The sequence below is a fragment of the Vidua macroura genome, chromosome 19 (assembly GCF_024509145.1).
Source record: "Vidua macroura isolate BioBank_ID:100142 chromosome 19, ASM2450914v1, whole genome shotgun sequence".
NCBI lineage: Eukaryota > Metazoa > Chordata > Aves > Passeriformes > Viduidae > Vidua > Vidua macroura.
In genome coordinates, this window is record NC_071589.1 from 8,041,914 (window position 1) to 8,069,772 (window position 27,859).

Sequence of the window (27,859 nt, forward strand, 5' to 3'; positions counted from 1 at the left end):
CCAAGAAAAGTTTCCAGATACAGAATTGCTTTTCAGTCCATCTCTGTAGGACTCTGTCAGTTTAAAACTATATGATGAAGCCACATTTAAAAACACCATGGCTGCAAAACTTTTGCCAGCAAGTAGAGCAGTTTATGAATCTATAATCAACATAAAAGATATGCAAAATACCTCCAGTGACACTAACTCCACACTGAAAAAAGCAGTGACTGCGGAGAAAGGGGGAGTGGCTTATTCAGCTCTGTCAGTGTCCACAGCTTCACTGCCGCTTGAAAAATCACTGATAGCTACCCTGACAGAGGTGGGGGCAGCCCAGGCAGTCCAAGGACCCCCTAGCCTTGCAAGGATATTGCCCACAGATCAGGGACCCCACGGAATATCGAGGACCAGAGAGGAGGGTGGTGCGGAACCTGTCTGTACTCAGAAAGTGGCTGATATGCAAATTTTGCAACTTACACAATCTATGCACATACAACCTCAGTTACGCAAACAGCGCAAGCTCCTGACCCTGCACAGCAGGGAACAGCCGAAACAGATGGTAACATTCTATTGCCTTGTGCCAGCCAGGCAGCACACATTGCAGGGAGCGGACTGGCTCCACAGGGTGTGGTGGCAGAAGCTGCACCACTCAGGCAGAACAGAGCGAGTGGGGTACTCACACTGATCCCCCCACAGTTGCCATATGAATCGGCGCAAGCACACGAAAGAAGCATAGCAGTAAGCTATTAAATGGTGAGTACACTCCCCCATCCTGACTTAGCCAAGCGGCACCGCAGACCCCAGTGGGCAGAGACCAACCCAGGGCAGAGAGACAGGCCCTGCAGCCCAGGTCGGGTGACATAACCCCCCCCGAAACGGGTGGCCTGGACAGCGCAGCCTCCCAAAGTGGGCGAGGCGACTCCCACACATGGGGTTTCTGGCATACCCCAGCCTGGAGCAAGTGGGGGAGGTGGGGCAGGTGGATCAGCCCCTCCAAATGCACATGCACTACAAGAAGCGAGCGCAGCCACTCTGACACTTTTGCAAACAATATTAGAACCACAAAACATGAGGGCTCCCCCAGGAGTTTCAGCAGCTCCAATAACTAACCCTTTTGGGCATTCAGTCACATAGCATGGCGCTATCCCACGGGCTTTTCATAAAGACTTACTATCCCAGCACAGAGACTGTGCACATGAGCTCTATACTCAACAAGATGGCAGCACGCTGCACGCGTATGCTGTACAAGAAAACGGCGGTGTTAGATGTGTCTCTTCCGTACAACAAGATGGTGGCATGCTAGGTACTTCCATAAACAATGCTTACGTGCTTCCTTCGATGCCATCTTGTGAACAACAAGGTGCTCAACCTCCTGCTATAGTGCCATTACTGGCCGCTTCTATTAGTACACCTTCCAATAATTTTAATGTACACCATATACAACCATCAGTTTTTCACACAGGAGGAGGAATGAATGCAACATTGAAACCTGAAAAGGGAAATCCTGACATGACAACAACACAATTGATGGCCCATGCCAGTAAGATATTTTGGAGGAAATATACCTGCCAGATGGCTACCATTGACACATGAAGTAATTAAGGATTTAAAACAAGCACTTAAAGAGGGGGGCTTAGGCTCTCCCTATTTCAAACAACTATTGCAAGACATGTTTGAAGTTTATGATTTGGTACCTTATGATTTCAAGTATATTGCAACCACAATTTTAACAGACTCACAATATATGCTATGGGAGATCAAATGGAGCTTTGGAAAGATTGATAGTATCTTATGCTAGAGATCCAAATGCAGCTCTCACACTGGCTCAACTAGATGGCGATCCACCTCATAACTGACCCGAAACTCAAGCTACAGATCTGCCTCAGAACGTAATCACAGATATTAAAGAAGCAGCTTGGAACGTCATCTTGCAAGTTCAATCTACTGGAACCCCAGAGGGCACTTTTAAAGAAGTAAAGCAAGGAGCATCTGAACCATTCACCTCATTAACAAATCGCCTTACTCAAGCAGTGGAGGGACAATGCCCTGATGAAGTAGCACAACCACATCTGCTTCAAAGCTTGACTTTTGTGAATGCCAATGAACAATGTAAGTGCGTAATTAGTGCCTTGCCTAGTCCACAACCAACCTTGCCTCAAATGATAGAAGCCTGCAGGAAGATAAGCACTCCTGCACATCTAGCAGCAGTTCAAGCAAATGCCTTGGAAGAACAGTTTGGAAAGCTCATGGAAGCTTCAGATCAAAGATTAGAAAAGACTCCCACAGCTTTTCAAGTAACCTCTCAACAAGACAACCCTGCAGAAGTGATTGCAGTGGAACTTGACCAACGACCATGCTACAAGTGTGGGAAATTGGGACATATAAGAAAGTATTGCCCAGATATTGCAGAAAATGCAGAAATACCAAATCTTTGTCCAAGATGCATAAAAGGAAGACACTTTGCAAATCAATGTTGTTATAAAATGAATGTAGATGGAAAACCTCTACCTCTTCCAGGAAACTCCAAGAAGAGCGTGGCACGCCAGCACACTATGACACAAGTGATAGCGGTAACTCATCAGCACGGAATTCCTCAAGACATATATTATGTGGGGAAATCCAATCAGACTTCCTACGCAGGACCATCTGCTGCTTCCATAGTGACCCAGAACTGCTGCCCCCAGGGGCGCTATGCGAATTGGTAGCTTCCAAATTAACATGTTTCATTAATGAGAATCATGCAGTGATATCCACAAGAGTCACTGAAGCATTGTGGAAGAGAGAAGAATTTTTAATTATAGTCAAGGACAGAAGCAGCATTTTATGGCTTGTCATTTATCCTACAATTATTTCAGCAAATCAGAATGAGGAGTTAACAGTTTTGGCTCAAGCCTTGCAAGCTCCATTGATCATTCCAGAAAATACTCCAATAGCCAAGGCCACTGCTTTGCCACCCAAAGCAAAAGAAACACAAGTCATGCCAATAGTTAGTCAGCAAGTAGCTGCTGAAAATGAAGACAAGGAGGCTCATGTCTGCTGGGTAAAGCTAATAGGCCAGGATCAACCAAAGATAACCTGCAATTTGATGCTAGACAACAAAATGATCACAATCACAGGCATGTTAGATACAGGGACAGATTAACAGTTATTTCTTATATCTTTTGGCCCAAAGAGTAGAATTTAACAACACCTCTAAAATCTCTCTCTGGAATTGGAGGAGCCACATTATGCATGCAAAGTGAAAATTCAATCATTGTTACGAGACCAGAAGGGAAGGCAGAGGTCATTCGTCCCTTTGTTGTGCAGAAACCCATCACAGTATGGGGAAGAGACATTCTATCACAGTGGGGAATGAGGATAGAAGTGGATTTTTAATAGGGGTCACTGAAGCACTCAGCACCCTGAAACTGACCTGGAAAACAGACAACCCTGTTTGGGTGGATCAGTGGCCCCTGGAACAAGAAAAATTGAGTGCTCTCAAAAAATTAGTGAAAGAACAATTGCAGAAAGGCCACATCAAGCAAACAAATAGTCCCTGAACTCTCCAGTTTGTCACCCACAAGAAAATTTCCAGCTCATGGAGATTACTCCATGACCTCTGGAAAATCAACGAGGTCATTGAAGAAATAGGACCACTTCAGCTTGGACTTCTTTCTCTCTCGATGATCCCGAGAGAGTGGCCACTTGTAGTCACAGACTTGAAGGATTGGTTCTTCAACACTCTGCTTCATCCAGATGCTGCTCCTTGATTTGCATTTTCCATCCCAAGTGTTAACAGAGAAAAACCTTTGCAAAGGCATCACTGGGTGGTTCTTCCACAAGGTCTTAAGAATTTGCCGACAATCTGCCAATGGTTTGTGGCACGGGCCTTATCTCCAGCTCAAGAAAAGAATTCAGAAGTGATAATCATACGTTATATGGATGATCTGCTCATCTCAGCTCCAACACACAAAGAAATGCAAGAGGCTTGTGACAGTGTGATTGCAGAAGTTCAAAATGCAGGACTAGAAGTTTCTACATAAAAAATCCAAGAAGTTCCACCATGGAAATATTTAGGATGGAGAATCACAGAACAAACAATTAAACCACAGAAGATACAACTCAAGGCCAATATCAACAATTTGCAGGACCTACAGCAAATTTTAGGAGAGATAAATTGGATCAGACCAGTCCTGGGTATCACCAATGATGAACTTGCACCACTTTTCAACTCATTTAGAGGAGATTACAATATCAATTCTCCCAGAACTCTCACACGTGAGACTCAAGAAGCCCTTGAGAAAATTGCTGAAGCTCTCCTGCACAGACAAGTACATCATTGCGACATGGCACAGGCATTCTCTCTTGCAATGTTGGGAGAAAAAATGTGATTTTATGGCTTCATATTTCAACAGGACACCTCAAAGAGAGATCCTTTGTTGATAACTGAATGGATTTTCTTACCCTACAGATCTCCAAAAACAATCTTCACAATATTAATAATGATAGCTCAGATCATAATCAGGGCCAGAGTAAGATTGCTGACGATGACAGGTGGAGACTTTGCAACCGTCTATCTGCCATTGAAAAAAGAATATTTTGATTGGGCAGTCCAAAAATCAGAAGAATTGCAATTGCATTGTTAAACAATTCAGGAGTCTGTTTGATCCACTATCCAAGCCATAAACTGTTACAAGCAAAATTGAGCTTCAGGGAAAAGCCTATGCTAAGTGAAGTACTGTTGGATGCAATCATATTATTCACTGATGGTTCAGGGAAAACACACAGACCAGTAATTACATGGCAGAACCCAACAACAAAAACATGGGAATCAGACATTCAAACAGTGGAAGGGTCCCCTCAAACTGTAGAATTGGCAGCAGTAGTCAGAGGATTTCAATTATTTCAAGAACTCCTTAATCTTATTACAGATTCAGCCTCTGTTACCAATATAGTCAAGAGAACAGAAGGGTCACTCTTAAAAGATGTTGATAACAAGGACCTGTATCATTATCTTGTATGCATGCAGAAGATGGTACAACACAGGAAAGACAAATACTTTATTTCTCACATCAGAGCACATTCCTCACTTCCAGGATTTTTGGTGGAAGGGAATGCAGAAGCAGACAAATTAACAATGCCTATTGCAGACACCTTGCCAAACATATTTGAGCAAGCAAAATTGAGTCATGCATTCTTTCCTCAGAATGCACAAGTATTTATGCAGACATTTCGTATTTCTAAAGATCAAGCGAAGGCAGTCATAAGTGCTTGCCCTGATTGTCAACTTGTGCAACGTTCTGTATCCACCATAGCCGTGAATCTGAGAGGACTGCAGAGCTTTCAGTTATGGCAAACAGATACCAGAAAATACCCATCTTTTGGGAAACCTAAGAATGTCCATGTATCAGTAGATACTTTTTCAGGTGCAGTCTTTGCCTCCTTGCACACAGGAGAAACATCAAAACATGCATGTCAGCAGTTTTTACAAGCATTTGCTTCACTAGGTGTACCTCAAGAGAGAAAAACAGACAATAGTCTGGCCTATGTGGGAGTAAAACTTAAGACATTCTTAATGGATTGGGGTGTGCGTCACACCTTTGGCATCCCTCACTCCCCCACAGGTCAGGCAATCATTGAGAGAACACACCACACTTTGAAGTCCCTCCTGGAGAAACAAAAAAGAGGAGATGCATGATCTGCACCTCAGATGCATTTGAACAAAGCACTGTATGTTTTAAACTTTCTGAACAGTTCTTTTCCAGAACCACCAATCCTTAGACATTTTTTCAACACTACTCAAGCAAAATTAAAGGAAAATCCTTTTGTTTTGATCAGAAATCCAGAGACGGGAAAGACTGAAGGTCCATTTCAACTAATAAGCTGGAGCAAAGGATATGCTTGTGTTTCCACAGGTTCTGGTCTGAGGTGGATTCCTTCAAGAAACGTGAAGCCCTACCAACCACAGATGCACACAGGCGATGTAGATGACTAAGAGCAAAGAAGTGGGCACACAGATGTGAACTGTCATTTAGAGATGTTCCTACATCTCTGTGAACTTCAGGTTTTGTGGAAATTGCTGACAAGAGGTGGTGTGGATCATGTTATGATTCAAAAATCTTATACGAAGTATAAGGCCATTGAAATTTTAATCATATCAGGCCCAGAGAAACAAAATAATTCTCAGTGCCTTGAATCAAAAAGAAAACCAAAGACACCAAATTTGTGCCTTATCACTTCGTTGCTTGCCTTAAGTAATAAAAACATGCCCGTAAGTCAACCAATAACCAATGTTTGGGTGACCTTAGCCAATGCATCAGGCTTGGACACCGTTTGTTTAACGAACTCAAGCCCAAGGAAACCATTCTCGACCTGTTTAGTTGGACTGCCAGTAGATGATTGGCCAATACCAAAGAATGTCTCTCCTGATCTTTCACGATTCATTGCAAATCCCACTGAGGAATGGGGTGTCTGGACCAAATTTCTCCCTACAGCACCCTATGAACCTCAAGAATTGGAAATTCTTGGCTCAGTGAAAATGAATTTTTGTATATCATTAGCTTTTCCTGGGTCAAAATAAAATAAAGGCAAAATCTTGAATGTCAATCCATTTCATGCATTGTACAGAAATGCAACATCTTGGTACAATTTCACTTCAGTCTTACACACAGCACCCAACCATGCTCCTTTGCAGTTGCCACAGGGGATCTTTCTCATTTGTGGAGATAGAATTTGGCCTGCCATTCCATCAAATGTCAAAGGTGGTCCATGCAGCACCGGGAGACTTACTTTGCTGACACCCAACATAAAAGTGGTAAAAGAACAAAAACATAGAGAAAAGAGGTTTGTCAATCAGTATGAACCTGATTGTGATGACAACTTTAGAGCTTGGAATTTTGGAAGGAGGTTCGCAGCAGCTCTCCTTCTGACTCAAGCTGCCTCAGGAACAGCCTTGAAACAACTAAATCAATTGGGTTATTGGCTGAGTAAGGAATCTCGTGCCATTTCTCTCACACTGAGCAATTTGTTAACTGATGTTCAGAGTGAGAGATGTGCAACTTTGCAAAACCGTGCAGCAATCAATTTTCTTTTGTTAGTACATGGACATGGATGCAAGGACTTTGATGGAATGTGTTGCATGAACTTTTCTGACCATTCAGTATCCATACAGCAAAGTATACAAAAATTACAGGAAGGCGTGTCCAAACTCCAAGTTGAGGAAGGATCATGGTTGAATGATCTGTTTGGAGAATTGAGCCTTGCACCAGTGTGGAGAGAAATCTTGAAAATAGGCATCTATGCTCTGGTTATTATAATAATCCTTTTGGTATTTGTGCCTTGTTTACTTCAATGTGCCGAACAAAAACTTGTCAATGTAGCCAAAGAGGTCTTTTTTGTTCAAACAAGAAGGGGAGATGTTGGAACTCTGATGGTTGAAAACTTTGAGCTTTTTGAATTTAAGGGTGCCAACCCTCAAATAAACACCTCGTTGTTACCAGAGCTAGCTACCAAGCCCCAGGATTAACTGACAGGGGCTTCTCCCATCAGATCTCTTATGAATCTGCAAGCATTTCACTGGCCAGATCCCAAGGGGGCATGGAGTTCAGACCAATGAGAATATCCAGACTGAGTCTTTCAAAAGTCTTTATAAAGGATAGCCCGGCAAAATAAAGCTCTCTCTGCCACACGAACTTCAGGGGTGAGTTGTGTCTCTGTCTCCTTGCCCCTCACCCATCCCACATGCGACCTAACACCTTGTTTGACCTTAGACCTTGGAAAAGGCTTCAAAAATTGAATGACAGCACAGAAACAGTGTGGGTGTGGTTTGGATAGTAATGTGTGATCTCATAGGGTGAAAAAAACTTAGATTTGGGATTTTAGTATATGGTGATATATGGGAACCAAGATGGAGAATTTTGGGTGTGGGTTTGTTGACTTTTTTGCACCTTCTTCCTTCTTTTTCACGAATCTGGGTAATTTTCTCTAACTGGGTGAAAGATGTCCACATTGCAGGTTTTGAGTGGTCATCATTGGGTTAGAAGCATAAATAATAGAGATGTCAACTGTTTATTGGATAATTGGGACTTAAATAGCCTTGAACAGACACCATTTTAGGTCACTTTCTCAACTTGTTAGAGGGAGCTCACATCTTGTGAGTTTGTAATACATAAGGATAATAAACTTCAGAGTGAGACTTCAAAAACATCTCCTGAGTTTTATTCACCCTGTCCTTGGAGCAACAAAGAGCCTGGCATTCCAACACAGCTGGAATTTTGAACTGCCTATGAAAATATTGATTTGGGAGTCACAGGCTATGGAACGGATGAGGAGGAGGCTGACAGCCATCTGTGGAGGAAGCTCTGCTTGTTTCTCAGGGGTTCCAGAGATCATGGCGTGCTGCTGAGGGTGCCAGCTGGCCTGCTGCCACAAGGCTTCTCTGTGCCACCAAACAGTCTCTGGGAAGCCTGCCCATAGACTCATAGCCCATATTCCAAACAAGAATCACTTGGTATTTCTTCACTATAAAAGCTGATGAGTGGCAGATTTTCTTTCAAAAGCTCTGACTTCAGGGCGTCTCCTGACTGGTTGTGGTGGGGGCACAGCTGTGTGACTCTCAGGAAAGTCACTGCAGCAGAACTGGAAGTGTTTACTTATGACTTTTGTCTTCACTCCCATCTTTTTGGCTTGCCCACACGAACACTTCCCATGACCTATTCCAGAGACCATGGCTGAAGAATACCCGATTTACATAATTTTCCATATTCTTGAATCACTTCTGTTCCTTGAGAACATGTGATGGTTTCTCATATTACCTCAGTTAAAGAGTTTTATCTAGTAAAGAGAAATGGAATCCTCTTCTTTCTTGAAGCAAGAATTAACCTTGAGGTTCCCTATTGTTTGTTTACAATCACATTTAACACTCTGAATGGCAATACTGTCAAGAGCTGAGGAACCTCAAACATGGAGAATGTTGGTTATTGCTTTAAGACTGACATGCTTTGGGATGCTTTCTAACAAGGAAATCTTACTTCATTTTATTCAGTTAATTATAATCAGTTTAATAATGGAGATTAGAACAGGAGCTACATACCAGTCTTACATAATTACACATAATGTGTACCTACAAACATATTTTGTAATTCTTCCTGATCAAATTTTAACTTTTTACCTCATTACTATCATTCTGGTTGTGGTAGAATTCAGAAGCAATTCCACACACCAAGATTATTCTCTACACCCTTTATACTGGGGCAAATCTGAGGTAAAAATGGTGAGAAGAGGCTCAGTCCTGGAGACACTAAATTTAGAACAAGAAATACCTACAGAACACGGTGAACTCAGTAGGTGATTCATTTCCTATTGAAGATGATTCCTAAAAGCTCAAGTATCTCCAGAAGGTCACTCCCACCTTCAGAAAATATACACAACAACTTATTTTTAGAATTATGTAGAAATGCCTTGCCCACACAGTAAATTGGACATATGTTCTTGGATTCAGCTGTCAGTTTTGTTGAAGAATTCTGGTCTCACTGTTTTTACTAAATAGAATTTTGCATTTATTTTGGTCAAAGCAAAAACCAATTCTGGATAAAACCACTGCTCATGGACCTTGCAATGACAGCTAAGTCTAAGTCTAAGCTGACACTCATATGCTTGGTTGTGGGTTGCTGTTCCTCCTTGAAGTACATTCCTAACTAGATTTTGCAACTGGAAAGGATGCTGGATTGAGCACATGCTAACTGGCATTGCTAAATCAGAGTGAAAGTGGTAACTCTTCTGCTGCTATCCTTTGCACAACATGGAAATATTGTTCTTCTATTCCAAACATCCTCTTCCTTTGCTGATTGGCCCCAGTAGCTTCCTGTGTCTGCACAGAACACTGCACATTCACCAGGCCATGAGGGAATGAAATACCCAAATTCCTGTGATCTTTTATCAAATTCATTACCTGCAATAGATTCCATACTAGAAATGTGCACAAAATTTCTCATGTGTAAAATTGGGACGTATTTTTTGTAGGTGAAAGTATAATCAGGCTGGTCTGAGGGTTCAATGATTGATGTTGTATTTGAAATTTAAAATAAGCCCAAATCCCCAGTTCAGCTATCATTGAAAACATTGGTTTGCATAAAATACTCTACATTATTTGCAAATGACAGGGTACAAGCTATTTAAAATAATCACAAGAGTATTCTGAAGATGTATGAAGAAACTAGAGCTGAGCATTGTGTACAGTGTAGTACCTGAGGTGGTGAAATTACAAAAAAAAAAAAAAAAAAGCAGAGTAAAAATTCTTGAGGAACAATAAGAAATGGGGTAAAAAGGTCAGAGAGACATTGGAAACTACCAAGCTGATCCACCTTCTGCACTACAAATAAGACAATAGGCTTTTCCCAATATTAGCTGGCTGGTATTAATTTGGAATTAGATCTTACATCCTGATTTCCTCTGGCTTTTTTCTAGAAAACTGATTTTTTTAAAGCCCAAATCCTATCAGTGACATGTTCACAAAAAATATTCAATGTTAAAAACCATTAAAAATTCAAAAATAAAGGGACAGACTTCTGAAAAGACAATGCTGGGAAAAAAAGGTTTTGCATCCCAATAGTTTCAATTCTTAAAAGCAATTAAAAAAATAAAAATCCAACCTGAAATTATTTGTGCATTTTCATGCAAAGACCTTGGCATTCAAGGAGCACTTTATCTATCTTCACACATCATAAAATTCCACTAATTAAGTTCTCTCTTGTAAAATAATTCATATTTGCTGTTCTTCAACCACTAGATTATTTTTTTACCACACATATATTGTTTCCTGGTATTACAGAAGGCATGCTGTAGATAAATGTTTTGTATATCAAATATTTGAATCTTAAATGTGAAAAATCTCTATAGTCGTAGGTATATACAAATATGAATGTGTCTGTATGAAGCTCAACTGGAGAGCCATATGGGAAGATGGTTTTTAAAAAGATGCTTGAAAAACCCAAAACTCCAGTATCAGCATGAAGAGAACAATGACATTAAGGTGTTAGAGGCTGGTGAAATGTAATATTGTGATCTCCTTCTCTGGCTGTTGGTGTTTTGGTTTGCACTACACAATGGCTAGGTCTATTTGGAGGTTTTGGTTGCAAATATAGGAAGCAGAATTTGATCATTTATTAGTGCAATGCCTAAAGATACAGGAAAATCTGCTTGCTCTTTGGAGCAGGTGGTTTTATGGAGCTCTGCTGGCAGCTGAATGTCTCTGTTGAAGCAGTGGGGTTTAAGGGATGAAATATCTAACTGAGCTCATGAAAATGCTGAAGTTTCATCATTTCTGTTAAGCTTCTAGTGAATTCAGACTCTGACAATGAACAAATCTCGGCATTAGCTCAGACAGCCAGTGAGGAGATGTAAATATAGTTGGGATTATGTCCATCCATAATGTGAAATTCTCTATGTATCTGCAATTCTGTCCATTCATAGTATGAAATTCTCTCTGTATTTAAGTTACTTTCTTGTGAAGTATTGGCAGGGACAGAATGGAAAATCAAGCGGTTCTGTGACAAGATTACCCACAGCTATACAGAGGTGAGGCACAGTGTCATCTTGACTTCTCTTAAAATATATCACAAAGTGAAGATGCAAGTTAGGGAGTGGAAACACACACCAAATTTAGAGTCTCTGAATAAGGACACTTGAATCTGGTTCTATTTGTTAAACTCCTGCTTTAAAAGAAAAGCACTTTCCTAAAATACCAATTTCCTGCATATTTAACACTAACACTAATATAAAGTATGGAGGACTCCTGTGAAGTTCAAGACAGTTTTAGAAGTCACATCAGTAGGAGCTTTGGCATAATCATAGAAGAGCATGTTCTGGGCTGGAATGCCCAGTGCACTGTTTTTGACTGTATATTCTGGCTATAAAAGCAAATATGTCAAGCCACAGAGTGGGACATTTGGAGGGAAAGTGGAGCTTTGTTTTACTGACACAAGACAGAAAGGTTCACTGCCTCTCTCTGCCCAGGTATGGTAAAAGGCAGAGCTGTTGACAACTCTTTAGTGTATAAAAGTGTATGGAATTCAAGGAAGACCCCAGTGCACCCCTCTGCCCAGTCCCACAGGGGTGATGTCTGCAGACAGGTCATGGTACACGATTTAGTGCCCTGTTCCTCTCAGAGGCAGATGTTACTGCCGTTTAATGCAGTTTAGGAAAACTGTAGATGTGTGATTGGTAAGCAAAACCACATCTTTAAAACACTTGTGAAAACATTTTCTTACTAAAGCCAGCTGACATTTTTCTAAGACCTTTGTATTTAAAAGCCTGCAACCTCAGAATCCCCTCTCCTCCAATTAGGATCAGCATGCTCCACAAAATCCTCAATGTAAATATATCTGCCCAGCAACACTATTATGTACTGAATAGCTGAAGGTGTCTTAATGTACATTATGCATGAAAACCAATGCAGAATGTTGCAGAACAAGGTCAAGAAGGAAATCAAAAATTAAATGCCAGTATCCCAGTAACAGCTTCCTGAAGGACACATTAGAAACAGTTTACCAGAAATCTTTCTAGAAGCAGGCAAGAAACAAGAACATCTTTCACTTGAACCCATTTCTGCTGCCTATAGTTCTTTAAAGTCATTTAACTTTCTCTGGATTTCCATTTGTGGCAGGGTTTAGGAGGTGGGGGGTTAACTGATTCGTCAGTTTTTTTACCCCACTTTCAACCCCTAAGAGAACAGAAGATACTCTTCCAGGCACTGAAGTTATCCGGAACTTTACAGACAGAATTATGAGGGTCTTCAGGCACTAAATGATACAGTAGGTGCCTCCTGGATCTTCTTACCTAAGCCAGTTAGATGCCAAACTCCTAGAGCCTTTTGGGAGAAGCTGTGTATCTCAGATATTTACCTGCTTTTCCTTGGCCAGTTATTTACATTTTGAAGCACTTGAATAAAGTTTGCAGATCTGGCATCAATCTTAACAAGCCACTGGAACTTAGATTGCTACTGTGGAGGCCCATGATCTTACCAGGGAAGGATCGATGGCCATGCCCTAGAAGGGTAGACCATAGGCTTCAGGTATTCCCCACAAGTTAAGGTGAGGAAAAAGGCTTCCCCCATGGTGCTCTGTGGCACCATGTGAATTGATCCCAGTTCTGCCTTCCCCATTGGCCAGTTGACTTTACCTACCCCTTTTACCATGTTTGTACCCCAGTTGTAGAAAGTTCTCTGTTCCCTGTTTCCCCATTGGTCCTTGTATCCCCACCTATCCACCCTGGCATTCCCTATTGGTTCTTGCCCTTTTTCCTGCCTATGTGCCGTCCCTGTGCCCTCAGATCATTGGCTGTGCTCCGCCACCTCCCTTTCCCGACACCCAAACCTGGACCATCTTTTGTTCCCTGTCTTCTATTCCTGGACTCCTTTGGTGTCTGGCTTCAATAAATCCTGTTGGAATTCCATATAGAAGACCCTTCCTGCTTTTTGTTCGTCGAGCTATCCATGGTGTGTGTAGACAGTGTGACTGTTTATGTGTCTGCCTGAATGCCTTCCAGTGGAGATGCTTTTGGTAAGGTAGTGGCAATTCACCATCTACTCACGCTGCTACACTAAACCAGTTCTGAAAGTGAAAACTGACAGAAAAAAAAAATTCCTGTATTTCAATCCGCACTTTCTAAATTAAAAGGTATTGTCTGTGAAACCAAGAAAGTTTCTTTTTCTTCTGTACTTCATAATATTCACATTCTGGAGCTCCTTCATGTCTTTATATTTACAATCTAATGGTGTTTTAGGCAGAGTTTTAATGCAAAAACTATGCAAATGAAAAGTGTTTATTATGAGAAACACATACCAATAACCATAAATATTCATGACTTGATGTAACAAGCTGGGAGAGTTTCTGAGTCATCTTCTACAGCGATTACTTCCTTAAGCAAATATCTGAAACTGCCCAGATGTAAATTATTAATGTATTAATTGAGAGAAGGCTGTGAAAAGAGTAGATGCAGAATCAGCAACAAAGGACAAATAATGGAAAGGCAGACAAACTTGCGAATAGATAGGTGAAGAGCTTCATGTCTTTTAATTCAATGAAATTTTTGCCACTTTAATTAGTACTTTTCCTCTGGCCTTTCTAGAATTCCATTGTGGTTTCCCTGAGAGGTGTAGGAATTGAGTCATGTTTCTACACACAGTGTAGTGACTGGAAAGAACACAGACCCTGTTTTAAGTCAACGGAATCACTTTATTAAGCACATACCAGTATTTATGTTTTTTCAGTGTACAAGTTTAGGATCAAACTATGCAGCCACAGTGATTAGGAGACTAACCAATCACACAAAGAAATGGCAGAGCAGATGTTTCTTGCTCTTTTATCTTGGACACTCTCACACATACCACTTAGCCTCCACAGTCCAGTGTTCTGGGCTGCTTAATTGAAGCATTCTCACATAGGTTTTTATGGCTGCAGATGATCTTTGGTATGTACCTTCTCATGGGAAAAAGGTGCTTATTAAGGCCAAGAGGAGCAGCTGCTTCAACACACAACTCTTATGTCACAGCTCAACAAATATGTAATTTTCATCTTTTTTCCCCTCTTGGTTACTCTTTTTTTACTAAACCAGGCACAGGAGTTGCATGAAGAATCATGTAAAATAAGTTGGGAAAAAGTATTTAAAATTCTATCTAAATATGGATTTTCTCTGGACAATGTTCTCACCTGGGCAAGTAAATCCAAGTCTTTGGCAGTGAGAATGATATGACCATTGCCCCGAGACAGTTAAATGGCAGGACTTCCATCGGTTTCACCAGGCTCTGGGTGAGGCACCACCTTCTCCCTTCTGCACTCTCTAAAACTAAACCAACACAAGTCCTGCCACAAAGCAGTGAGCCCATAAACATAAAATTACAATGAGCAATAAAACCTTGACAGACTAGTTTCACTATTAGTTTAATTTATACTCCTGTTAACCAATTTTAAATGCACATTAAAATATTAAGTAATTCTGAAGATGTCAGTGTGTGGATAATAGAGCCTGCCAAGGTCATGCAATGTAAATGTTTCAGCCATAACCTATTAGACTTTAGTAATTTGTTCTTTATTTTAGTAAAGTCTAATCTGAAGGAAGAAAAGCCATTTGAAGATGCCCAACTGCAGGATAGGAAAAGCAAAATGGAATCTGAACTCCCTCCTGGGAAATGCCCTGACATGCACTCGCGAAAGGGAATTCTGTAGCCATGACCTATGTAGCCCAGTTTGTAAATACGGAAGAGTTGACTCCATAATCTGAGATGTTCTCTCCTATGTCATATGCTATATTATGAGTCATACAGAACAGCTAAATCCCGCAGTTCTAAACTGGGACTAAAGCTGGGAATTAGCTATCACTCCCAGCTGCATCCTGATATGGCTTTAACTGCACCTGACTGAGATTTGGAGGAGCAGCTTCTCTCACAGCTGAGCATCCTGTTCATCCTGTACCTGTTACTGCTGTGGTAATGCCAGCACTATCCCAGTGCACAAGTTTAATCCTCCCATTCAGCCCCTCTCCTCCATGAGAAGCAAAGGATACAGTATTAAAACGTGATTTCCTCAAAAAGCACATTATTAATGGAATTGCAGTGTGAACACTCTAGGACAAAAGAGATGGAGACTCACTGCACAGCTGTGGAAATAAATAATTTCACTGCAGTTAAAAAACTTGGAAAGAGATGGTTTTATATAAAACCATTGTAAAGGGAATATGATCTTGTAAATATTGATTTTTTTTTTTTAAGAATCAGCTTCTGATGGCCTTTATTCAAGGGCTGTAGCATTTGTCTCAACAAGCAAATCACACTGTTTCCAGTATGACCTATTTTCAGAAAGAAGTAATAACCTAGGATTTTAAAACTGGCAGCAGCTCTTGCTTTTGTAGCAACTACTTCAACCAGACTTGTATCCTAATTATTCTAGTGTAGGAACCACATGACGCCTGGATTTCAGGGACTCAACTAAACCCAACTTGACCAATTTCACAAGCAAGGAGGAAAAACTTGATCTCTTCATCTATCGATTGAAATGTCATTGTTTTACTGCAAGTGCTTTCTGCCTTTGGGTTTCATTTTTAACTGGAACAAGTTGCTGTGGAATGGGGCTGTTCCTTGGCCTGGACATATCCACTCTCTTTCCTGTTTTGCCTCTGAAGTTATAGTATGAGATAGTGCCAAAATGTCACTGCAGATAATAATTTGTAACATTCCTCAGCTCTATTAATGCAGTGGCAGCTCTAGTAATGCCCATGCAAGAGGTGCCAGGCCCTCAGTGCCCATCCTGCTGCTTCTCTGCTGGGGCAGCTGCACTGCTTCATGTCAGTTAGCCAAAGCACAGGGCTGATTCAAAGGATCTGCAGGAACATTTTTTTCTTCTTTAATCAACAGCACAGTGACGCCAGGCAGACCAGCCTGATGGCACAGGCATATCTAAACTGGCTGCATGATTCTCTCCCAGCCTCCAACTGCTGTCTTGAACTAAGCTTATCCATTTTTCCATTTATTCTGCATCTCATTTAATATTTGTAAAATTACCTCTCTGAACAAAGACCTTCATTCTTCACCAAAACCCACATGACAAACTCATAGATTAAAGACACAGGAAGAATAAATTAGAGGTCATAAAAGGGTCCTAAAGAACCACCTCTGTGTTGGGGTAGAACATCTGCTACGTGCTCTGGTGTCAAGTGAAGAACTTCCAGTGTGACCTGGTTATTTTGTGCTCCATCCCTGAGTATTTTTATCGGTCATACAGGCTCAGAAAGGCTGCAGGCTCTGAAAGGCTGCAGACCAGGCTGTTGTCTACAAGCACTTGTGAATTACAGACAGCCATTTGCACTGCTGTAGTTAACGACCTGTCAGGTTTCCCATTATAATGTTATGCTGTTATTTTCAGGGTTTATGTCCTGGCTCTAAAGTTGGCAACTGCTTGGTCTGGAAACACTGATGCATTTTTTTTGGTACATTTTATAAATATAAAATGAACAAGTGCCCTAATATAAAATCAGTCTCTATTCAGAAAGGTAAAAGGTGACAATTTAAAGTAATATTTTCAGTGCTAGAAAAAAAAAAATCAGTAAGAATCAGGAAGGTTCCTTTTTTGGGCAGAGTCATTAACCATAATAATGCAATTTACAGCTCGCAGGGGCAGCAGGTATCCAGAAATGCATTAAGTAGGTGACTGTATTTTGTGGTGAGTTCTGAGAGGATAAATCTTTCACTGACCACAAATAGTATGTGCCCAGATATGTGATGATGGGGTGATGGTATAGAATATCTGTATTTTAATCTGTGGAAGTAACACCATGTAAAACTTATCCAAATAATAATTCCACATCCTCCTAGGCAGGCAGATGTAAATGGTGAGCATGGATTTTGCTCCTGAGTATGTTCAATGCATTCATGGTTCAGTGAATTCAAAAGTGACCTTTTTAGAGAGGTGTTATGATAGGAGGAAACTTTCACTAAGTACAAATGAGCGGTTTCAGACTATCAAGTCTCCAGCAATTCTGTATTTGAGGAGTCTGAGGAATCCTACACATACACAAACATGGACCTTCAGAAATAAAGTCAGCAGGTTACTGAAGAAATGCTATGATCAAATAACCCTGTGAACCCATATTTACAAGTAAAATCATAGCTAGTAGGAAAGTACTTGCATACCATAGGATGTATCCACCTTTAAGTAAGTCTCATTTCCTTTTCTTTTTGATTTCTTAATTAGGAAGGGGACAGGATTTGACAGAGAGGTTTTTTGCTAGTACCAGTGAAGCTTCAGTGACAATAACCAACAGGCAGAGTTACTCTGTGTAACCATGCACAGAGCAGTGGTGTGATCTTATTTCTCAGGAGTTTATTTTAACCACAGATGAGGGTGTAGCTGTAGTGACCATATTTTCCTCTGTATGATGTGGCAAATTCTACACTAAATTGCACTAATGAGATGTACAAATTAAAAGCTGCACACTGTGTTTATATAAAGTCCTCATTGGTGCTGGGTCCATCACCAGTGTAATCGGAATTATCTTCCTGAAGTCACCATAATATCCTGATGTGAACAGTCTCCGTGAAAGAGAAGCTGAATTCCAATCTGACAGTCAAAACTGTAACTGTAGTACTCTTGGAATTCTTCATCAAGGTATTTTACAAGAGTAATTTTTGTAAGTGGGATAATGACAGGAGTAGCAGTGGGGCAGCATGTTAATGCCACTCATTATCCCTGTTTCCATGTTATATTGCAATCCCTTCCAGTTCTATCTCATCCCACACAGATTTATGAGCAAGCAAATATAAGCTGGAGCATTGTAACCCTTCTCTGATTAAGTACAATTCCATTCCACTGAGAAAGAACATTTTTAGCACAGAAAAATACTATTCCTTGTTATTCTCAGTGCCTTCTTTCTCCAAAGGACACTAACTTCTTCTACACTATACCATGAAAAATCTATAAAGAGGGTTTTTATGTAGGAAGTGAAGATTGCTACTGTTTGGTACAAAAACACATGCACACCCACAAGAAAACTACTACTACTACACGGTAATTAACAGCCAGAGCTCCAAGTCCCCTCCTTACATAAGGAACTGTGGCAGATGTCTACTCATTTTCAGCTTGAATTATTAGCTTAAAAAGGTCCTTGAGTATCTGAGCAGCAATTAATTCTTCTATCAGATTTCTTTGTGCTTCAATTCTACTCCTCTAAGTCATGGTTACTATTAAAATGTCCAGTGCCAAAGGATGTCAAGAACTCCTTAGATAGCCTGTGAAGATTAGCCTGTCAAGCTGTAAGGTAAGATAAAACTTTTTGAATATATCAATACACACATCCAGCACTGCACAGGAGTCTTGCTTCTGGCCCTTAGAACTTTCCTGAATAATCCTTCCAAATAAGTAGTTATGAGCTTTCAGTTATTAATGACTTAGTCACAGACCACTGTTCCAACTGCTTTTATACTCAGCTTGTCAAAAATATCACAGAATGCTTTGGGTTGGAAATGACCTTAAAGATCATCCAGTTACACCCCCTAAACCCTTTCCTGTATACACCACTGTTTATCCTTGGGATTCCTTCCCTTGCTTTTAGGTCACAGTGAAGAACATAAAAAAAGAAAGATTTCTAATACTAGTCTTACCCTTTTTATCCCAAACCCCAGTTTTTGGAAGTCCAGCTAAGGTAGTGCACAGGGATGATCCTTCTTTTCTTAAGCAAAAGCTTAAGAGGATGTGCTCATCATGTAATGATGAACCCTTGTAAGATCACACAGGTGGCTTGCTAGCTTTTCACTTCAAGGTTTTGTAGAGATTGTAAACACACAGTGTGTAGGACAGCACATGTTTTGGATACTACTCTCTAAATATATGCCCAAATGATTTTAAACTCTTGAACTTCTTCACAGCTAGAAGCCATCATCCATGCAGGTTTTGGTACCTACAGTTGTACAAAAAATTCCTGGTACTTAATTGTTCTTTGTGCTTATAACCCATATTTAGTCACTGTAAGGTAAACAGCATCCGCTTCAGGATAGTGGGAAAGAGGATTTTCAACTTCATCAGAAAGTATCTAGAGTACTCCTACACCAAAAATGTTAACTAACCTAGCAGCAAGTGTGAACGACAATAATTGACACATATCTGCAAGTCACTGCCTTCAAGATTTTCCTTATTTACACTTTCCTGAAGCAGAAGAGGGACACTGCTCATGTCCTGGCAGGGGAACCTGCAGGTGCAGCAGGACAGGCCCTGGACAGCTGGTGGCACAGCAAGGTCCAACCTGGCACTTCATGTGTTGGTTATAACAAGGAAAAGCTTGACCTTTGCAGTGCCTAGTGGGACTAGGAACAGGCAAGAAGACAATTTGAATCATTTGGTCACATCAGGATAACAAAGCAAAGGCCAGGATACATCTGCTATATGCAATTTTCCTTTTGTGGATATCAATTGTAACTGAGGAGAAAAAGCCACAGCTAAGAAAGATAATTAGGCTGTTAAAAGAAAAGGGATCTGAGACCACATTAGCAAAGAACTGTGTTTCAGTCACAAGTTTGTGAAGGTTTAAAATTTTAAGTTTTCAGAGTGCTTTACTGCTGTTAGTTCACTTTGCTGGCCCCATAAAACTTTTTTTTTTCTTTAATGGAAGGACTGAATTAGAGGGACAAACAGCATTTAGAGATCTGTTCGCAAAATGGCTGCAGTTACAGGCCGTATGTAAAACAGTAACTTTATTGAAAAGGCCCTTTTAGAAAGGACTGCATAGATGGGTGTTCAAAGGAGTGGGAAGGACCTGAACACATCAACTTTTTGAGTTTCATGGTGGTAACAAAAGCACCTGTAAAGGGTGATCCCCAGTTCAAGCTCCTTGGTCAAGTGAGAACAGGGGCTGTGGGAACCAAATCACAGGGCCATCAGGTGTTGTAACCGGGAAAAAGTCTATGTTGTATTATATATGTTGTATAATATTTAACTCTCGCATAAAAATGTTTTTAAAATCTAGTATCCTTTCTAGCTACATGATTTGTAAAGAGTCAATTTTTGCAGAATTACCAAAGGAAGTGAGAAACCAGGAAAATCTCTGTTATGAAACATATTTCCTTCAAGCTATCTTTAACTGACAATCAAAGCTGACATATTATATATACTAGCCAAAGTTTAAATCAGTAAATGAATGATTTCCAGTATGCATGTTCTATCACCCTGAAGAAATGAACTGTTCCAAAATACTGCTTTCTAAAAGAAAAACTGCTATTATTGTTCCAATAAATAATTATATATATATATATATATATATATATATATATGGCCGGTTAATTCCTCAGAGGCAGCAGCAGACTGCATGATTTTGAAGGGTGTGTGCAGACTGTTTAAAGTACTGCTGTAGCTCAGACAGCACCACTGTTTTTACTGATAAACAAAATGCACCAGATGGTGAGTGATATTGCAGCCTCCTGAAGTTCCAAAAGAAGACCAGTAGAGATGTTATAGTTAGAAAAGTGAGCAGTGCAGGAGTAGAAATCAGCAGGTTTGGTTTTTTGCTGTTCAGGCAGCCACACTAAGTGATCACCATCTCAGTGTATGACACCGACCCCTCTGTGACTGCAAGGTGGCACAAACTGAGAACTGAAAGTTTAACAAGTGTGTGGGTTTGAAGTTTTTCATTGCTCAGTTTCAAGCCATGGACAAACAGTTTATGGTTCTTACAGTGACCTGCCCATGAAAGGTTATTTTTGAACATGTACATAAAGACGTTTCTAATTAAAAAAAAAGCTCAAAGCTGTAATAAAATAAATTTTAAGCCCGGACAGGACAAACTAGGGACACTAGAACTGCCTCTGTGGGTCATAACAAACGCACATGGGGATAGCAAGAAGTTTAAAATGAGGTTTTGGCACTCATGATCAAGCTTGTCAATTGTTTCAGACTTCTTCTCCCTTGTAAATCATTATAAAATTCATGCATTTCCTCCTTGTTTCTCAGTGCTTCACAACCAGTGCCCATGTTTTGAGCCAGTACCGCGTTGCCAGCTGGTTAAGGTTAGGGCATAATCCCACCAACAGGATTCTTGCAAAATGCAGGAACAGCATCAGAGAACTCCAGCAGTCTTTTCCCTTTTAGTGTAAAACAAGTTGTGAAGGAACCGTGAACATGGAATTTCTCATCTCAGAACCTCAGGGAAAAAGGCGGGTTTTGACTGGTGATCTGTGGCCAATAATGAATCCTAGTGGATAGAGACCTTTATCTGCAATTAGAGTTCATTTACAGCTTTTATTACAAGGAAGGAGAACATAATTTGCTCCCTCAGCAATGTTCCCTCATTATTTGATGGATTTCCTCCTGTTAGCTGAGGTTGGCACTAGCACCCTGTAAAGTAACTTTAGATTTAGTATAATTCAGTAGGGGGGCCCAAAGACAATGCCTTTCCTGGGAACGAAACACTTACATGCTTGTACTATCACATAGTCCAGAGTTTCCACAACAGGATGGAGGTTTGCCAAGTGCACTCTGTCATCACAAATTAGATTTAACAACCTTTATATTTTATGCTTATAAAAGCCCACTTTCATAATGGTATGAAAAAACAGGACCAGTATGGAAAAAATCAATATAATCATAAAGATTATCAAAGGTTATACACATCTATTTGAAGAAACAACAAGGTTACCAATGAATTTGGAATATGAGTGTCTTGGTCACCTGGAAGTTGCTTGCATCACTTCAGTGATACCACATATTCACAGTCACAGCCAAAGAAAAGACATGAAAAAGGTTATTTAAAGGGGTTTTAACCCATCAAGAACTACTTTGATATTCCACACTGGAAAAAGTCTATGTAGTAAGCGTTTGTAATAATATAAATTATTTGATTATTATGCAAATCACCATGCATAAAGGAAAGTATTCCTTCTTCATCCTTGAACATTCCCTGAAGTTTAATTTGGAACCGAATTTGCATTCAATTAACATTTTGAAGTTCTACTTACTTTCTACTTTGTTTGCCTACATTATTTAAATCATAAGAGCAATTCTTTGCTTGTAGAACAGGCAAGAGATGGAGAGTGGTTTCTGCTCCAGTAGCAGATACACAAATCCAGCCTTGATGAACTTTCCCTCCTGCACTTGAGAAATCTGCAACTCTCTTTCAAGGCTAGGCACCAAGACAGACCTGAGCCACAGTGCCTGGGCTGAGAGAACCTGCCAGCTCTCAATCCTGCCTTCTCTTGGAGCACTGAAAGAAGCAAATTTGGGAAAGACACTGTGATGGATCTTGTACCTCATCTCTGCCTGTATCTTTCCCTTCTGTGAGATACACATCACTGACTGCAGCTCATTGGCTTATAGCAGGAAAAAACCTGTGTCCAGATGAACATTAGAAAGGGATTTAAATTATTTTTTTCCAAAATCTATCCCAGAATATGGGGAGTCTGGATTTGGGGAACAATGAAATATGGCTTGATTTTATGAACTGCTCAATGGCAAATCTGCACAGGATCCAGTGCATTTTTAGGACTTGGCTTACATGCTTCCAAAACAGACTAAGCAGAAAAACTTACGAATGGCACATTCTATCCCAGACATATTGTGATACACTCTTAACTGCATTCTTACACAGCTCTCCATGGAAAAAGTAAGAGTTCAAAGAGAGACAGTGACTTTACTTTGAAGTAGGTGAAAAGTATTTACTCAGCTAAAGCTGTGATAGACAAACTCCAGCAACTCCTCCTGGAGTGTTTTACAATTATATTGCCCCTAATTAATCATCTCTGCATTTGTGGCTGCTCCCTCAAGCAGCTGGATTCATGTCAGTCATATTAGCTGAGATGCCAGTTCTGAACTGCAGTGACAGGCTATTGGACAAACACTCCTTTCTAATATCTTTGGGGGTGTTCACTCCCAGCCCTGGGTCAGGACAAACAGCTGTAGGAAGAAAACATCCTGGCAGATGGCTGTAGGTGTTTGCTTCAGTGCACATCAGCAACTCCAGCAATAGCTCCTCAGTCTGCCTGGCAGCTCTCACCTCTCAGGTGCTAATTAGCATCTCACATGAGATCTGATACAGGACTGCCACCAACACAGATAAACTTAATATGCACCAACAGATCCTTTGTGATGTGTTAGTCTGAGAGCACAGCCACAAATGCAGCCTTGAAATACTTTAAATATGGTTTTCAAAGGCTTCCAAATCTAGGAGAAAAAATTAGTTGTTTGTACTGTAAGGTCTCATGGGATTTTTCTCTTCTGCTGAGGCTGACATGTTGCAGATTTGAATTTGAAAGAAAGGTACCCCTAAGTTCCCCTTGCTTTCTTCAAGGTTGCTTCAGTGCTGTTCATTACGACTTTCTGGACCAGTTCCTGAGAACGTGTGCTGGGTTAGTCAGATATTCAACACCTTGGTAATTCAGGTTTCCCTCAAAAAGGAGGTGTCCCTCCACATCACTCTAAAAGGTCCTCCTTCCCAGAAGTTCCTGAGTCATCACTGTTTCCTCATTCATCTTCCAAGGATGTTCCTAAGCCTAAATGTCTCACAGGATTAAGACTAAAACACCACAAGCATGAACTGATCACAGGTTTCTTTACATTCTGATACAATTATATTATTTTTCTCAGTAACTTTAAATTTAGGCCTGTTTAGCAAATATTTTTTTCATTCATTTTCTGCTGGGCATCTACCTGAGTTATGCAACTCAGGAAGGCTGAAATAAGGTGATTATATTCTCCAGGTTTCTTCCCCTGCTGTCACTACGAGTAACTAAACATGCACAATACACTGGAGTGTCTCTGACAGCCCAAACCAATCTCAAGTACATCTGAAAAGCTAGTTTATGCTACATCAATATGTAATTAAGCTCCAGGCCTGTAGATTTGCACAACCATTTCAGTGCCAGAAATGTGTGGGCTGAAATATTTCATCTCATTTGCACTAGATTTCTTAACAAGACAATCAGCATTCTGGGAATTTCAGATGACTGTCAGGCTGTAACAGTTCTCACAACAGTGAAAGTAGCTGATGATAGGTCAAATCTACAGATCCTCAGGAACAGCTCACACAACAGCCAATATTTTCTACTATTATGAGAAAATAAGGATCACGTAGCAGTTTTCTTGATGCATTCATGATAAAACTTGAAGCACTATTTTACCTTGTAAGATATAGCTAATATACATCAATTAATGCATATTAATCTCAATCACACTGAAAAGATACTGCACTAAGAATCCTTTTAGCTGCCTCTTGATTATTTACCATTTACTAAATCTCAATGAAACCCAGTTATTTAGTTTTTTTCACTCATACTTTGTTTACTAAACAAAAATCAGTGAAAATTGCATGTAGTGGGTTCCTGTCCTCATCTACTCTAAAATCTAATCTAAAATTGTAGAAATGCTATTACCTAGAAGTGCCGCAACAGATAAATTATTTCATCCAGTTAGCAGTAATACTTTTTAGACCCCTTCCCTTTTCTACACATAGAACTACACATTCACAAAGCAGCATCATGTTGGTTTTACTGAGAGAAACCAGGAATGTCATTCAAGTGATTTCTTCTCTGAAAAACAGCCATGGTCTTTGGATGATGGATTAACAGAAACCTTTCTGCACTTCACAATAATGTGATGTTGAGTACTTGTCAACTAAAAATATTTGCAATGAAAACACATCAACCCAAAATATCTTCCCCAAATCCAACTATATTAATTCCAGTGAAAAAAAAAATTAAGGAAGTCTAAAATTTTAAAATTACACTTACCAGGAACAAAGCTTCCCTGGACCACCTCCTTATAAGCCCACCAGCCTTCATGGATTTTTGGTGAATTTTGTTGAGCTAGAAGAAATAATCAAAGAAACTATAAAATTAGAGCCAAACATAGGACTTAATAGCTAAACTTTAGGAACTTTAAACAGGGTACTATCCTCTACAGAAGAGTCACTCAAATTCCTAGGTGATCTTTATTCAATCTATAGAATCACGCTGCGCATATGTGTCTTGGAGAACTTTGTCCCTCTTCATCACACAGTAAAATATACTCTGCTTTGGAAGACTCGATCATGAAACTTAACAACTCTGGCAGAAAATGAGGATTTACAGCACTACCGTTGGCTTCTGTGCCACCTATAAAGTCAATATGGAACAAAAATGCAGGGAAAAAGAGTGCTCAGTAGTCAATACCTGAGTCCAAGTTGTCTGACTGAAAAGCAGTTTCTGCCCTTCCTTTCTTGAGTTTTCCAATGATCTCTCACTTTGCGTGCAAAGAAGTGGCAGAGTGAATCACAGCCAATAATATCTGTGTCTATCACTGCTTCACATCATCCCACGAGCTTTGAGTTCCAAAACCAGGCCAGAAAGGCACAGCCCACAGCTTCCCCAACACTGCCCAGGTTCCACTGCTGAGGCAGGAATTTGGTTTTTTCCATCTTCTCTGTCTGTGTTGGTGGTTTTTCACATACAGAATGGGACTGCTGGGATAAGTTCCTTGAGATTTTATTGCAGCATCAGCCTCATTACATGGTTGAGACAATAGAAAGATGGCAATAGCTCACATCTTGACAGCTGCAGCCAAAGATTTATTTGTTACAGACCATTTTAAAAGCTTCCTAGCCAGTAGCATATTGCTAAAGCTTACTGACAATTGTTCTAGCCAATCACTAAAAGTACACATACACCTGCTTCACACAATGCTTGCTTGTATGCTCTCTATTAACAATATACAGTACTTCATTATTAAACTTAAAACCTTCTACTATCTTGCTAAGCATATTTTTCTACAGTCATAAGGTCTATCTTAGCCAAGCCTAAAACGCAAACTATTGTTTCATGTCCTTGCTTATTTTTTCTACTTTCAGACTGTGCAGCTACAGCTAGTCCCAAGTTTTCTGTTCTTTCTGTTTCTAAGGCCTGCTTTTACAGCTTTCTGGAAATCTTTTTACCTTTACTATTTCCCACATTTCACTCTCTTGGTACAACCATAAAGAAACTCTCTTAACGTTGTTGCTTATTAACTACCTTGCATTACTTCTAAAATATGTTGGTTTTTTGTTTTTTTTTTTGTTTTTTTTTTTGCTTGTTTCAGGCATCTCTCTTATTTGGTATTTTACACCACAGCAATTTTTAATGCTATAAAAGATCTAGTCTATTCAAAGGATATAAGTCAAATCCGATAGCAGTTACTATTTATGGTTCTAATAAGTCTCGTCTGTTCCAAGGTCTTAATTCAAAGCCTTCATCTATGTCTATACTTGTATCCACTATCTCTGTAGGATCTTGAGAACTTTCTGTGATTTTATCTCCTACATCTCTCTCTTGTGCGATAAAAACTTCTTTGATAGTTTTGTCCATCATTTGTTGCACACACCGAAGTATATATGGTACTATTACTAGTACCACCACGAAAACTGCTAACATATACAAACCTATTTTACAAAGTTTCCTTAACTAAGGTGTAAAGCTCCATCATTTGAACATATCAACTAACCATGATTAACCGTCTTCTTTCATTTGAGCTGTTAGGTCTTTCAGTTTTTGTATGCTTTTGTGGATGGATTCAGAATGGTCAGACAGATTCATACAACACAATCCTTCAAACTCCTCCCAACCATGTCCATGTGCCAGTAAAAGAAAACCAATTGCTGCTCTGTTTTGAAGGGTTGCATGTCTAACACTGCTGACATCTGTCAGCATATCACTGATTGCAATGGATGTGGCATTGCTTTGTTTACTCAGCCAACATCTAATTCAATCTAACTGTTTCAATGCCATGGCAGAAGCAAGGTGGGGTAGAAATAAACCTGCTGAAACTCTTTTCACAGATTTTCAGGGCCTAAGATCACTGTTACAATTTTCTTCATATTGATGGACAAATCTTTTTCCTCTATGATTTTTCTGAATGACTGTCTTAGCTCTAGTTGCTAGTACAGTAAGTAGTCCAATACTGCATGGACTACCTTCAAGGTGTGATGGAGCATCTTTTCAAGCCCTATCTCCACAAATGAACCAAAATCCTTTTGGTAATTGTCATGGATATTGGTTCACCCTGGAAAGTCCACTCCAACTATCTGAGTAATTACACCAAAAACTCGAGTTTCTGTAAGCAGAGTAATTGGGAGAGACATTGTATTTCAGAGGATCATTCTCTCACCAATTGCTATCTGAAAACATAAGAGAGAAATCCATTGTTAAGGAACCAAGAATCTCCAATTCTTGGGGTTTCAGAAGGTGCTTTATGAAGTTCTTTGGTCCAGATGTCCCAACCAGCTACAGTATTGCTCCCAGGCAACCTCACCTGATTTAATACTAAGTTGCTTTTTGGTCGAGGGATCATAATATATAGGTATCGGCCAATCTTTTACTGGTACACTGAATAGACAGGTTGAAAAAGGCTTTTCTGGGTTTGAATTG

At 40.0% G+C, this 27,859-nt stretch overlaps 1 protein-coding gene across 6 annotated transcripts in view; it reads right to left on the bottom strand.

Moving 5' to 3' along the window:
• Positions 1-27,859, bottom strand: part of CA10 (carbonic anhydrase 10) — a 257,475-nt gene that overhangs the window by 193,367 nt on the left and 36,249 nt on the right. For all 6 annotated transcript variants that reach the window (XM_053994700.1, XM_053994699.1, XM_053994697.1 and 3 more), the window contains one exon: positions 25,214-25,288. In XM_053994700.1, the coding sequence (XP_053850675.1) occupies positions 25,214-25,288 (75 nt within the window). The remainder of the gene's footprint in view (positions 1-25,213; positions 25,289-27,859) is intronic.